The 12281-nt window shown below is 59.3% G+C and overlaps 1 protein-coding gene across 3 annotated transcripts in view; it reads right to left on the bottom strand.

Annotated features, from left to right (window-relative positions):
* Positions 1 to 12281, bottom strand: part of PALM (paralemmin) — a 25570-nt gene extending 13289 nt beyond the window's left edge. Inside the window, exons 1-4 of one of the 3 annotated variants that reach the window (XM_036312555.1) lie at positions 11877 to 12281; positions 1257 to 1308; positions 778 to 858; positions 470 to 600 (exon numbers count right to left, since the gene is read on the bottom strand). In XM_036312555.1, the coding sequence (XP_036168448.1) occupies positions 470 to 600; positions 778 to 858; positions 1257 to 1308; positions 11877 to 11881 (269 nt within the window). In that variant the 5' untranslated portion in view covers positions 11882 to 12281. Of the gene's footprint in view, positions 1 to 469; positions 601 to 777; positions 859 to 1256; positions 1309 to 2112; positions 2180 to 11876 lie in introns of those variants that run through there. The other 2 variants (XM_036312554.1, XM_036312553.1) reach the window with 2 other exon arrangements.

The following is a 12281-nucleotide window of genomic DNA, read 5'->3' as shown; positions in this document are numbered from 1 at the left end:
TGCCTCTGTGGCCTCCATTAGAACGTAGCTGGGAAGAGCTCGTCGGCTGGGCTGGCGCCAGGAAGCCCCTGGGGAGGCCACTGCTGGCAACTCCCATCCTCAGGGACTCAGGGATCCGCCCTGACTCCTCGGACCTCCTGCACCTGCTTTGCTGGAGTGTCAACAGAAGGGAGGGGTCGAGCAGGGCAGCCGATGCCCCCGAAAGCCCACATTGCCTCCCTCAGCCACCTTAAGCCCGGTTACACGTCCCCATTAAAGCACTGAGCTGTGGCATCCAAGCCTGTGCACCCCCATTTCCAGCATGTGGAGGTCTCCCTGCTCCCATCTCACACACACACACACACACACACACACACACACACACACACACACGGAGCAAGGCCGCCAAACCCCATCCCAGCCCACAGGGCCCACTGCTCGGGGTTCCCACACCCAGACTTCGTGCGGGTCTGTGTGGCTCCCCACCCACCTGGAGATGGACTCCTCCAGGTGCCGGGCCTTCTGCTCATCCTCCTGCATCTGCCTCCTCATGTCTCTGTCGCCCTCTGAGGCTGAGGACGGAGTCCCCTCCAGCAGCCATCGTTCCCGCAACGCCTTGGACTGGGGGCAGCAGGAGGCGGGGTCAAAATCAGGGTCGGAGTCTGGATCAGGGTCACCTCAGGTTTCCTGCTCTCCCAGCCCCATACCCGACTGAGACTCGGGGCCTCTGGGCCCTGCCACCCCCTCCCGCCCCTCTGCCGAGGCCGGGCTCTGGAGGGGGAGCCGGACGCCGGGTACCTTCAGATGCTGCAGCTGCCGCCGGTCGTCCTCCAGCTGCCGCCGCTTGTTCTCAATCTCTGCCTGCTTCTTCCGTTTCTCCTGATGGACAGACGGACGGGATGGGGTCAGGATCAGGCAGGGGCACCACGAAGACCTCACCCACCCACCCAAGGCTCTGGCCACAGCGAGCCTGCTTTTTTCTGTGAATGGCACCCACTTGGCCCACTGGCCTCCGACCTGCCCCCCGACCAGCCCATTCCCCCAGTCGGGGCATAAATAAGGGCAGGATTCTACCATGCCTCAGTTTCCCCACCTTTAAGGGGCTCTAAGAGGGCTAGTGGTCTAAGGTTCCACATTCCAAGGATTAAAGAGGATTTTATCTGTGGGGAAGCACCAGCAGGCACCACTGAGTCACAGGGTCCCTGTGCTGAGTGAGGAGCCCATGAGACCCAGGTCCCCCCACTGGCCACACCATCCAAGGGGTAGGAAGAACTCACTGCAATGGCCTGCAGCCGCTCCTGCTGGAATGTGGTCTCCCCTGCCAGGACCCTGCGGGGGGGGCGGGGGGGTGTAGACAGACAAAATCAAGCCAGAGGTCCACCCCACCCCTACTTTCAGCAGATCTGGTTCAAACCCCCGGGCTGTCTTCCAGCTGGGTGATGGTGGTCAAGGGTAATGGTGGCCAGAGGCTTGGCCGGCCTTCCCGAGTCTCCCTTCTGTAAAGTGGGACCTGCCCCCCTCGGAGGCAGCACCATTCTCCAGATCCAGCCTTATTACCTCATTAATTCTCCCCACAGATCCTCCTGCCTTCCCTTCAGGGCAGTACCAAGAGAGGGGAGGGGGGTGGCGAGGCTCTGTCTAAAGCCCCAGGAAGGGTTTGGGGAGGCTGGGCTGTAAAGGACAGATCGGGGTCCACCAGGAATCAAAGGCTGAAGGATGTGTCAAGACAAGCTGTCTCACCTCCTTGCCCAGACGGGGAGACAGATCAGGACAGCCCCTGCTCACCCTCCCGCCTACGGAGCATTCTCCAGGCCTGGGGTGGGGGGGTGGGGGTGGGTCCTGGCCTCTGCCCCAAATCCCAAATGATCCCAGGGCCCCTCTGGGAGGCGTGGACAGGAGGCCCAGTCTTGCTGGGCCAGGGCCAGAGCCAGGGCCAGGGCCAGCTGGCACAGTGGTGGCGGTGGGATCTGTCCCCCTTCCCTGCCCAAAGCCCCTTATCTTCACAGGGACTGAAATTACAGACCGTTCTTTGGTTCTACCACCACCCCAACACCCCTTGGCCTTGTATCAGAGCCCAGAACCACCCTGTGGTCTCCAAAGACCATCTGCCCCTCTGGGCCTCAGTTTACCCACATGGACAGTTGGAGCAGAAACCCAGCTCTACATCCTCCCTGTTAAGCTGCCCCCTCCCCTTGTGGCTCAGCAGGAAAACAGGCTCAAATCACACAGTGTACTGGGCGCACCCTGGGCCAAAGCCCCGCCCCGGCCCCGCCCAGGTGCCCTTGGGGTGATCTACCCTGGACCACAGCGCCCCAGCCGCCTGTCCGACTCAGCTTCAGTTTCCTGGCCTCACTGAGACCTCTGAAGTCATCTGGCTCCCACGCCCCAGCCAGGTGACCCCACTCAACTCTTCCCTTCCTGGCGGGTGGCACCTGCCCCCCCTGCGCCTCTGAGGGCCCCAGCAGCACCAGCTGCACCCTCTGCGACTTCCCTCTCTCCTTTCTCAGGAAAGCTGCTTCGGCTGAATGGAGTTCAGGAAAAGCTGGATCCACCTACTCAGCTCACAGGCCCTTCCTGAAGGGCCAGGTCAGCTAGGCTTCTGGGTCTGCCCATCGCCCTGTGTGAGGAGGCCGGGTGCCACCCCTGTGTTCCCATCCCCTCACTTCTCACAAACCCCACATCTCCCACCACAGCCCAGGACTCGACCACTACCTGCCAGCTCCTTGGCCCCTGACAGCATCTCTTCACCCCCCAACCAGAGGCAGCACCTCAAAAGGAGAATCAGACCCTGTCACACTCCTGCTCTAAGTCTCCCTGGCTCCCATCACCCCTGAAGAGAAATGATGAAACCAGCATAACCCAACCCCCACCCACTGGCCTGCCCTCACCCCCTGCTCTCCTTCCTCACTCTGTTCCAGCCAGCAGGACCTCTTGGCTGTGCCTCCTCTACACCAAGGTCATTCCTACCTCAGGGCCTCTGCACGTGTTATTCCCTCTGCCTGGTAGGCTCTTCCCATGGCTGGGAACTAAGCCCAGAGAGGGCAAGCTCTTTGCCCAAAGTCACACAGCTAGGAAGGGGAACAGCTCAGATTCAAACCACAGCTGCCCAGCTCTGGACCACACACAGGCCGGCCATCCCTTTCCCAGCTCCAATCAAGCCCCCAGGAGTCCCTCCAGGAAGGAGGTGGAGCGGGGGAGGGGTCATATAGCAGCTGAGACCCCAGTGCACGCAGGGCCTGCTGGGCAGAGGGACCAGCCACCTAATGCCATGTTTCTACCATGGTGGGCAGGTGGTCATTCAGACCGGACACGGGGACACAGGGACGGCTCCACGGGCTGCAGACAAGGCGGGCGGTGTCCTGCCTTAGGTGGCCTGTCCCTGCTGGCCGAGCCAGGGCAGGGGAAGGGCAGGTGGGCCGCAAGAGAATTCTCATCCCTCCCCATTCCCGTCCCTGTCACAGCCCAAGGGGCGCAGGCTGTGCACCCTTCTCATGGCCCCTCCCCAGGCCTGGGGGCGCCTCTGCCTCCTGGTGATGGATGGCAGGCCCGCGGAAGGCGGTTGCCCTGGCAACCGCGCCATCCCCAAGGCAACTCGGAGGCCTGCACGAGGGTGTGGGCCCCGCTACGCATCTCCGCCCCCAGCCCAGTGCTGGGGGCAGGGGCTTCAGGGGCCTAAAAAGGATGGGAGGCGGAGGTAACTGGGTCTACCCCGCCCCCCACTGCTTGGGGGTGGAGTCCCCTCTGGGGCCCAGGGGCACCCGCCCAGGGAGGGGTTCCTACCCTGGAAGGCTCTGGATCCGCCCTGGCGCGAGGTGGCCAAGTTTAAGCCAAGATAACGTTCAGCATCATGAATGAGAACAATAAAGCACAGTAGGGCCGCTGAGCTCTCGTGAAACAGCTATAAATAAGAACCGCTTCCCGGGCGCTCCCCACCTTCCAGGCCGGTCCCAGCCTCGTTTAACAGGAGGGGAAACTGAGGCTGAGGCTGGGGAGGAGGGAAGTCTGTAAATGACACATGCTAAGTGTCCATCCTCCTGATGGCCCTTAGACCCATGTCATCAGTGGATGAAAGGAGGCTGCTCAGTGGGGGCGGTAGGACCTGCTCGGACAGGCGCAAGGAGGAGGGGTGTCCCCAGGTCTGGCAGGGCAGGGGTGGGCCAGTGGGATGGTTGGAATGCGCTCTGGGGCTCGTGAGGAAAGCAGAGGCCAGATCACAAAAGATCTGACAGGCTGGGTGGAGAAGCTCAGTTTTGGCTAAAACACAAGGGGAGGATTTAGAACTGCGTGGCAGCTGCCCCCCTGGCTTCACACGGTGGGGGCGGGGGGGCGCGGGAGGAGTCGCTGGCGGCTCTGCGCCTCCACTGACTGCGCTTCGCCATGGGCCGCCGCTAGCAACTGCTGGTGGAGGGGCACGCCCGCTCCGGGACGCCCACCCTCCGCGCGGCGAAGCCTCCAGTCCTTGCGCGATTATTTTTATGGCGCTTGGAGCAAATTCTGGGCTCCAGAGGCAATGTGGGCGGCTCAGGACGAGGAGAGGGTGTCGGCCGTGAGCGTGAGATAATCCTGGCCCCAGAGGATGAGCTAATGAGGCCCAAACCCAATGCGCCCGGCGGAGGCCCCAGCTTTGCCGGGCGTTTATTTTTTAAAGACCAGAGAGGTTATGCAACGGGCCCAAGGTCACCCAGCGGGCAGAACAGGCGGGCCCGAGGCGGGTGTGGGGATCGCACTCGTTCTTCCAAGAGCCTACGCCTGGGCAGCTCCAGCCAGAATGAGGGGGTCCTGGCCCAGGCAGGATCGGAGCCCAGCGCTGGAACATTCCTGTGTTAATTGAAAGGAAACAGCTGACAACGACCTTGGCCATGAGGGGAGGGTGGGGCCGAGTCACGCGGGCTGGGAGGTGGGGGTGAGAGAGGGAGTCCCGTGGCCCAGTGGGCCCTTTCCCTCCTTGGAGGAGGGGGATGTAGAGGGGGGAAGTCCCCATGCCACTCGCTGGTTCCCAGCTTCCTGGGGGTCCTTTGTCTGCCCAGCGCCTTCCTGTCTCCCAACCCTCCACAGCTCTGTCACCCTGAGAACACCTCCGCCTCCCAGCCCTCCAGTTTCCCGTCACCCTTCACCAGCTCCCTCGGCCTCCCTTTCCCTCCTCCACCTCTAAGCTCTGCTCAAGTGCAGTCCCCTCCTCCAGCAAGCCTTCCTGGCTCGGCTCTCCTCCCCTCCCCCGGTGACTCCCAGGACCTCGACTGTCACTAAGGAGGTGGACAGCCCATGAGGCATTAGCTGCCTAGGAGGTTCAAGGCAGAGAGACCTCACCCCATGGTGGAGACTGAGGTCAGAGCAGGACACAGACCTGGAGGAGCAAACCTGTTGCCTATTAACCTGGGGCAGAGAGCAGGAAGAGCTGGACCCTGCCCTGGGCCCTTCAGCAGGAGGGCAGTGGAGCATGAATGGAGGCAATGTAGACAGAGGCCTTCCCCAGGGGCCAAGGCAGATCCAGCTGCGGAGACCCACCCCAAAGACCCATGGTTCCTGCCCACCCCTCACTCCACCCCAGCCGCACTCAGACGGCCAAAGCACGTTACGGCCCAGGGCTTTGCCGCCGGGTGCATCTGCAGGCCTCACTAGTTCCCATGGGGCAGTGGTTCTCAACCTTCCTAATGCCACGACCCTTTAACACAGTTCCTCATGCTGTGGTGACCCCCAATTTCACTGTTACAAATTGAACATAATTAAAACATAGTGATTAATCATAAAAACAATATGTAATTATGTATGTGTTTTCCGATAGTCTTAGGCAACCCCTGTGAAAGGGTCATTCGACCCCCAAAGGGGTCGCGACCCACAGGTTGAGAACCGCTGCCATAGGGCTTTCCTCAGTCACCACCTCCTTATCTAGGCTTCCTCTGATCTCCCTACTTAAGTTTCAGCCCCTGCACCCCCCAATGCCCCCGCCAGCTCTGGCCCTCATGCAACACCCCGGACCTTTACTTACTGTGTTTCTTATTTCCTCACGAGGACAGTAACTGTCTCTTTTTGTCACTGCCATGTACCCAGCACCCAGGATACGGCAGGTTCTCAATAAATATTCACTGTGCCAGCAAGTCAATTAGGGTATTTCCATTTTTAGAGGTGGCTCCACCTAAAGGTTCCTCTCCGCTCTTCACATTCCTGCTACCCCCTGGACTGACCACCTGTCTTATGACCACCTCCATTTTTTCCTTTTAAAGAAACACTGTTGCCCTAGCCGGTTTGGCTCAGTGGATAGAGCATCAGCCTGTGAACTGAAAGGTCCCAGGTTCGACTCCGGACAAGAGCACATGCCCTGGTTGGGGGCTCGATCCCCAGTGGGGGACGTGCAGGAGGCAGCCGATCCATCATGATTCTCTCTCATGGATGTTTCTGTCTCTCTCCCTCTTCCTTTCTCTCTGAAGTCAATTAAAATATATTATAAAAAAAAAAGAAAGAAAGAAAAGAAAAGAAAGAAGCACTGTCACATTGATCTAAAACAGGATCTGGGTTGCCCACATCCAGCAAGGGACAGGCCCCAACTACCTTGGAAGTGACTGTACAAATTAATATAGAAAACAACCCAAACGTCCATCAACAATGAGTGGATAAACACAATATGGTCCATCCATTCAATGGAATATGACTCAGCCATGAAAAGAAGTGAAGCACTGATTCTTGCTACAACGTGGATGAACCTTGAACACATGACGCTCAGTGAGAGAAGCCAGACACAAAAGGCCACACAGTGTGTGATTCCATTTATGTGAAATGTCCAGGACAGGCACATTCCAGAGACAGAGTGGGGTTAGTGGTTGCCAGGGGCTGGGGGGGGTGGGGGGGCAGGGATGGGGGTGCCTGGAAAAGGGGATGGGGCCTGTTTTAGGGCTGATGGAATGTTCTGGAATTAGAGGTGATGGTTGTACAGCTGTGTGGGTGGATTGTGTGGTGTATGAATGACATCTCAATAAAGCTGGTAAAAATAAATGTATACCTTTATAGAGCAGAAATGCTGACCCCCTCACCAAGGGCCAGGCCAGGGTCAGAGCACGGGTCCTGCCCTGCTGGCCCTGCCCTGAGACTCTCCATGATCAAAAAGATTTGAACACAAACTGACTAGCACATCACCTTTTCATTCCCTGCAAGCCCTCTGCCAAGCCCCTTCCCTTCACTCAGCCTTCAAGGCCCCCACATCACTGACCCCCACCCCCTCTGCTCACCCAAGCCGGGCTCCGAGGCGTGGCCCCGTCCCACCACTACCCTTGTCCACGCAGTGACCCCCACGCAGCCTGGCCTCGCTTTGGTCCTTACCTAATCTGCCCACCACAAGGCCTGGCTTGGTTTCTACCTCTCAATTTTCAGCCCAATCCATACTGTCCCAGAGACGGGCTTTGACTGTCCCTGAATTCTTGCTGGAAACCTGTGGGCAGGAGACAGGCATCCCAGCCCGATTTCACACTCGTTAGACTCAAGACCTCTACTTAGCCATCTGATGCCGCACAGAGACCCTTTGGCGGCGTGGCCAGGGCACCTCCCAGCCTCTCTGTGCGTCCAGGGACTGGGCCATCTCTCTCTGACCAGGACAGCCTGGCCCTGTGCATGGCTCTGGCACCACAAAACTCTGAAATCAGGTCTATGCCCACCCAGACTTTGGGTCCTGCTCCCCTGACTTTGGCACTCGTCTCTGAGCTGCCCCCTCCTGCCCCGTCTAGGCTAGACCCTGACTAGCTCCTCAGCAATCTGGCTCCTCACCTGCAAGAATCTCTTCTAGCCCTAGCTGGTTTGGGTCAGTGGATAGAGTGTCGGCCTGAGGACTGAAGGGACCCGGGTTCAATTCCAGTCAAGGGCACATGCCCAGGTTGTGGGCTCAGTCCCCAGTGGGGGGTGTGCAGGAGGCATCCGGTCAGTGATTCTCTCTCATTGATGTTTCTATCTCTCTCTCCCTCTCCCTTTTCTCTCTGAATTCAATAAAAAATATACATATATATATATTTTTTTAAAGAGTCTTTTCTGGTGCCTGGCATCAGCTCTCACTGCTCCCCTGCTCAGACACCACCCATGGCTCCCCATGGCCCCAGCTGGGCACTCGAGGTCTGTAAGGACCTAGCCCCAGGAGCGCAAACCAGAGTGCTCCCTCTCCCAGTGCTTTCCTGCCTCTAGCAGAAATGCATAGGCCACTCTTCCTACCAGGTGCTCCCTTCTGTCTACCGGGTCAACCCTTAAATATCTTTCACAGAAAAGGTCCATGATGGACAGGACTAAAAACCTTATTCTCCACCTCGTCCTTTGAGGCCTTCTGACCCAGCATGGGGCTAGGATGGTCAGGAGGGAGTGTTTCTCAAATGCATGGATAAGACACTTCCCTGGTGGAGGAAGGATGGACGGGAGCAGGGTCCCAGACTTGGAAAGAGGTAATGTGATTTTTTTTTTTTTCCTGAGCATCAACCCATTTCCCAGCATCGAAATCTGAGACCCTTGAGGGTGGATCTCGCTTGGGGTTGGTATTACAAGATCCAAGTCCATATGGCACCCACTCCTCCTCTAACTGTGCCTCACCTGGGAGGGGGCTAGCTAGGTTCATGTCTCCACTCACCAAATGTGAAAAGTGCGACCCAGGGAGGGTGAGTGACATACCCATTCTCCTAAGGAGTCAGGACACTCCCTTTCCATGCCCTACTCTCAAATTAGCAGTCACAGAAGAGGTCTGGGGCAGGGGGGGCGGGGGGGGGGGGCCCGCAGGGGCAGATGCCCCCAGGGGCCAAGGCTACCAACCAGGTTGGAAAGCGGATGCCAGAATACCTAGGAACCCTGTAGACCAAAGTCCCTGGGACATAGGAAGGTACAAAGATTCCCTTCCCACCCTGGCCGCTATGAGGAAAGCCCAGCAAACCCAAGCCCTCCTTATCAGCTGTGGCCTCCAGCATGTCAGATCATCTCTCCATGCCTCAGTTTCCCCACCTTACAGGGCTGCTGTAAAGATCAAGAGAATTAATTCACAGGGACAAAGCGCTCCGAACAGGTGTAGAGCAAGTGCTCACTAAATGATTTTAAAGCAAATAAATGATGCCAGCACTTCTCGAACCACATTCCCATGTTCCTGCCTCTACCTCTAGTATTATCGGCTTGTTCCTTCCCTTCACATCACTCACTGTTTGAATCGAACCCCCTGGTTTTAGAAGGAAACATTTCATTGTTACCAAGACTGGGAAAACAAGAAGCCTCGGCCACAGAGTAAAAACACTGAAAAATAGACACAATGAAAAACGAGAGCTTGTTATTCAATTATCACTGGATATTGCTGCCTTTTAACCGGCTGTGTCTCTCATTAAAAAGGGAGATTAGCAAGTGTGAAAAAAACATTAAGGATCCAGTTAGCACCCAACTGAGACTTCTTAAAGATGTCCAGGCCTGAGGGTGGGAAGAAATCTGGGCAGGTCCTGCCCCAGCTCCGCTCTCTAGCTCCTATCCCAGGGCTGGAGCCCTGCCTTGAGCCAGGATACAGCTTGGGCATTTGAGAATGGCTGCCCTCAGCTAAAATATCGTTACTTTACCAGCCAGACCCTGAGGCTCCTAGAGGAGCAGTACCTCACGGGGGCCCACACCGCAAGTCCTCCCAGGGCAGGACTGGCATCCAGCTCTCCCCACCAGGAGAGTGCCCCTGCTCTGCCACCCCCACCCTTGTCCCATCTTTGCAGCATCGCCATCTATCCCGACAGCGCGGTGATCAGTTGCTGCTTTTCAATAAATCCTTAAAGTCTTAAACTAATGAAAATATGTTTAATCCTTAAATTCTTAAACGAAGGAAAACGTGTTTAATCCTTTAACAACATTTTGTGAAATTCTTAAATTTATTTTTTCAGGTTCTCTTTTTAAATTTTTATCTATAAAAGAAAGTTCCCAGCACCACCACAAGCCTTACAACCATCTCCTGTGACTCTGATGGCAAAACCCACGGAAACGGAACGAGGTGAGTGACTTGTTCTAGGGGCTGTTGCCTCTGTGCCTGGAGCCTGCTCTGCCCTCATGGGAAAGGACCATGAGCAAGGATTGAGCGAGGGGCAGGTGTTCCAGTCAGGGCAGCACCAGTGCAGCCTCTCCTCACCATCATCAACCCAAGCTTTCTCTCATGCCTATTTGAGCCAGGTAATGCCAAGTCCCACCCCACATCTGTACCCAGAAAAGCCAGTGATCCACCTAATGGGGGGGGGGGGGGCATGGCACCATATCTGACCTGTGACCAAGAAGGTACAGGACAGGGCACCCTACTTGTGCTGTGTGACCCCGGGGCAGTACTGCCCTCCCCCCCGCCAGGGCCTCAGTATCCACACTGAGAAAGAAAGGAGTGGTGGGAAAGGAAACAATGAGATCCGATCAAAACATCCCTCATTGCTCTGCTCTGGGTGGGCATTTTCCTAGATTCTCACCTCTCATTCTCCAAGGCAGCCGCCTCCCCAAGGCCACACCCCGCCCAGGGTCTGCTGTCAGGAGGCCTAGAGGCTCCCCTTGGTCCCAGGGAGCAGAGCAGGTAAACAAGTGGGGGATCATAGTGCAGACAAGTCTGGGCCCTGGCTCCCCTGAGCCCCTGGCTGGGCTCCCAGGGCGGGTTGGGGAGCAGCTAGGCCTTTGTCTGGGTTTTCAAAAGCAGAGGACACTGGGTGTCACATTCCGAGGAGGGCAGGAGGCGGGGGTTCCCACCCCGCTGAGGGTGTGGTGGGTCACGGGTGAATCCCTGGAGGAAAGTTGTATATTCAGAAAACACACCCAGTAGGAAGGGCAGGGGAGCTGGACTGGGCAGACCTACAAGTCCAGGCCCCCTGCCCCATGGGGACCTGACCCAGAGCAGGATAACAGCTGTCCCCCCCCCACACACACACATAGTGAGCAGGCTGCCGGGACCCCAGACACCTGCTTCCCACTCCCTGCCCCGGCCAACACACAGTACAACCTCCCGGCGCCCACCTGTGGGAGTGGGGGCGTGGGGCCACCCCGACGCCAGAAAGCAGGACTCTGTCTGAAATGACCGTGCACACTCATTCAGCACCTGCTTGTGCAAGAACCCTGGCCCAGGAACTCTTCCCCTCACCCTCCACAGACCCAGGCCACCCATTCCATTGCAGGCAGGGGTCAGTGCCCTCTTGGCTACACCATCTGGGGCCCTATGTAGGGGGCACTTTCCCGGAGGGGATCAACTCCATGCTCCCTGTTGGAAGGCACCTGGACCTCCAGTCTCACACACCCCAGACCGGAAGCCTGGAGAGAAGGCCCCTCCCTCCAGTGGTAACTCGGGACAACATCTGGCTGCCACCCCCCCCCCCCCCCGTCCCCCCCCCCCCCCCCCTCCGGCCAGGCCCCGGCCTTAACAGGGGCTCTAGACAGCACTCAAGGCCGGTGGGGAGGGCAGCCAGACAGAGGGAGGATTGACCCGTGGGCGCGTCCAGGGCGCAGCGAGCAGCGAGCTCAGGCTGGGGAGTGAGGGGGTGAGGGTGGGGAGGGTGAGCTCAAGGCCTGACCTGTGCAATGGGGAGGGGTCGCTCCATCACCCCAGGGGGCCCACTCAGGAGCCCACAGGTGGCCGAGGCTAGCCCAGGGGGTGCGGGCCGGGCGCGGACAGAAACACGCGCCTCCCCCTCCCAGTGTCCTGGGCTGCCCCCCAGCCGCTCACGCCGGAGTCTCTGTGAGCCCGTGCGCCGCCGGGGTGGGGTAGGGGGAGGTCTCCGGGCCGGCGCTGCCCAGCCCGAGTCTTTCCGGAGCTGAGCTGGGGGTCCCGGAAGCCCCTCGCCACCCCCCTCTCCACGCGGGGGCCGCGACGCTCCCGATGGGGGGCGGTAGAAGAGGCCTCGCCCCTTGCTGGGCCCCCGCCCACAGCCCCCGGCCCCGGCCCGGGCGCGCCTACTCACTCCATTTCCCCGCGGAGGTCCGATTGGGTCGGCGATGCTGAGCCGGGGCGAACTCGGTGGGCGCGCAGGGCGGGAGGAGGGCGGTGGGCTAAGGCCAAGCGACCCGGGCTGCGCGGCGCGGGGGCGTAGGCACCGGCTCCGGCATCGCCCCGCGCGCGGCTGTTTATTGTCCGGGCGGCGGCGGGCGCGGGGGGTGGGCTGAGCGCGCGCGCCGTCGCCGCCGCCACCGCGTTTCTCTGTCGCTCCCCTCCCCGCTCGGTCCCCTCCCACCTCCGGGCGCCGCGGCCGGCGCTGCGCCTCCTGCCGGCCGCCGGCGTTGCCGCAGCGCCCCCATCCCCGCGCGCGGGCTGTGCCCGCAGCCTCCCCGCCGGCGGTGGGCCTGGCTTGGCACCTCCCTGGAGCTGC

Source organism: Myotis myotis, unplaced genomic scaffold, assembly GCF_014108235.1.
Source record: "Myotis myotis isolate mMyoMyo1 unplaced genomic scaffold, mMyoMyo1.p scaffold_m19_p_6, whole genome shotgun sequence".
NCBI lineage: Eukaryota > Metazoa > Chordata > Mammalia > Chiroptera > Vespertilionidae > Myotis > Myotis myotis.
The sequence above is the reverse complement of the archived record's forward strand: the minus strand, read 5'-3'. Positions and strand labels throughout refer to the sequence as shown.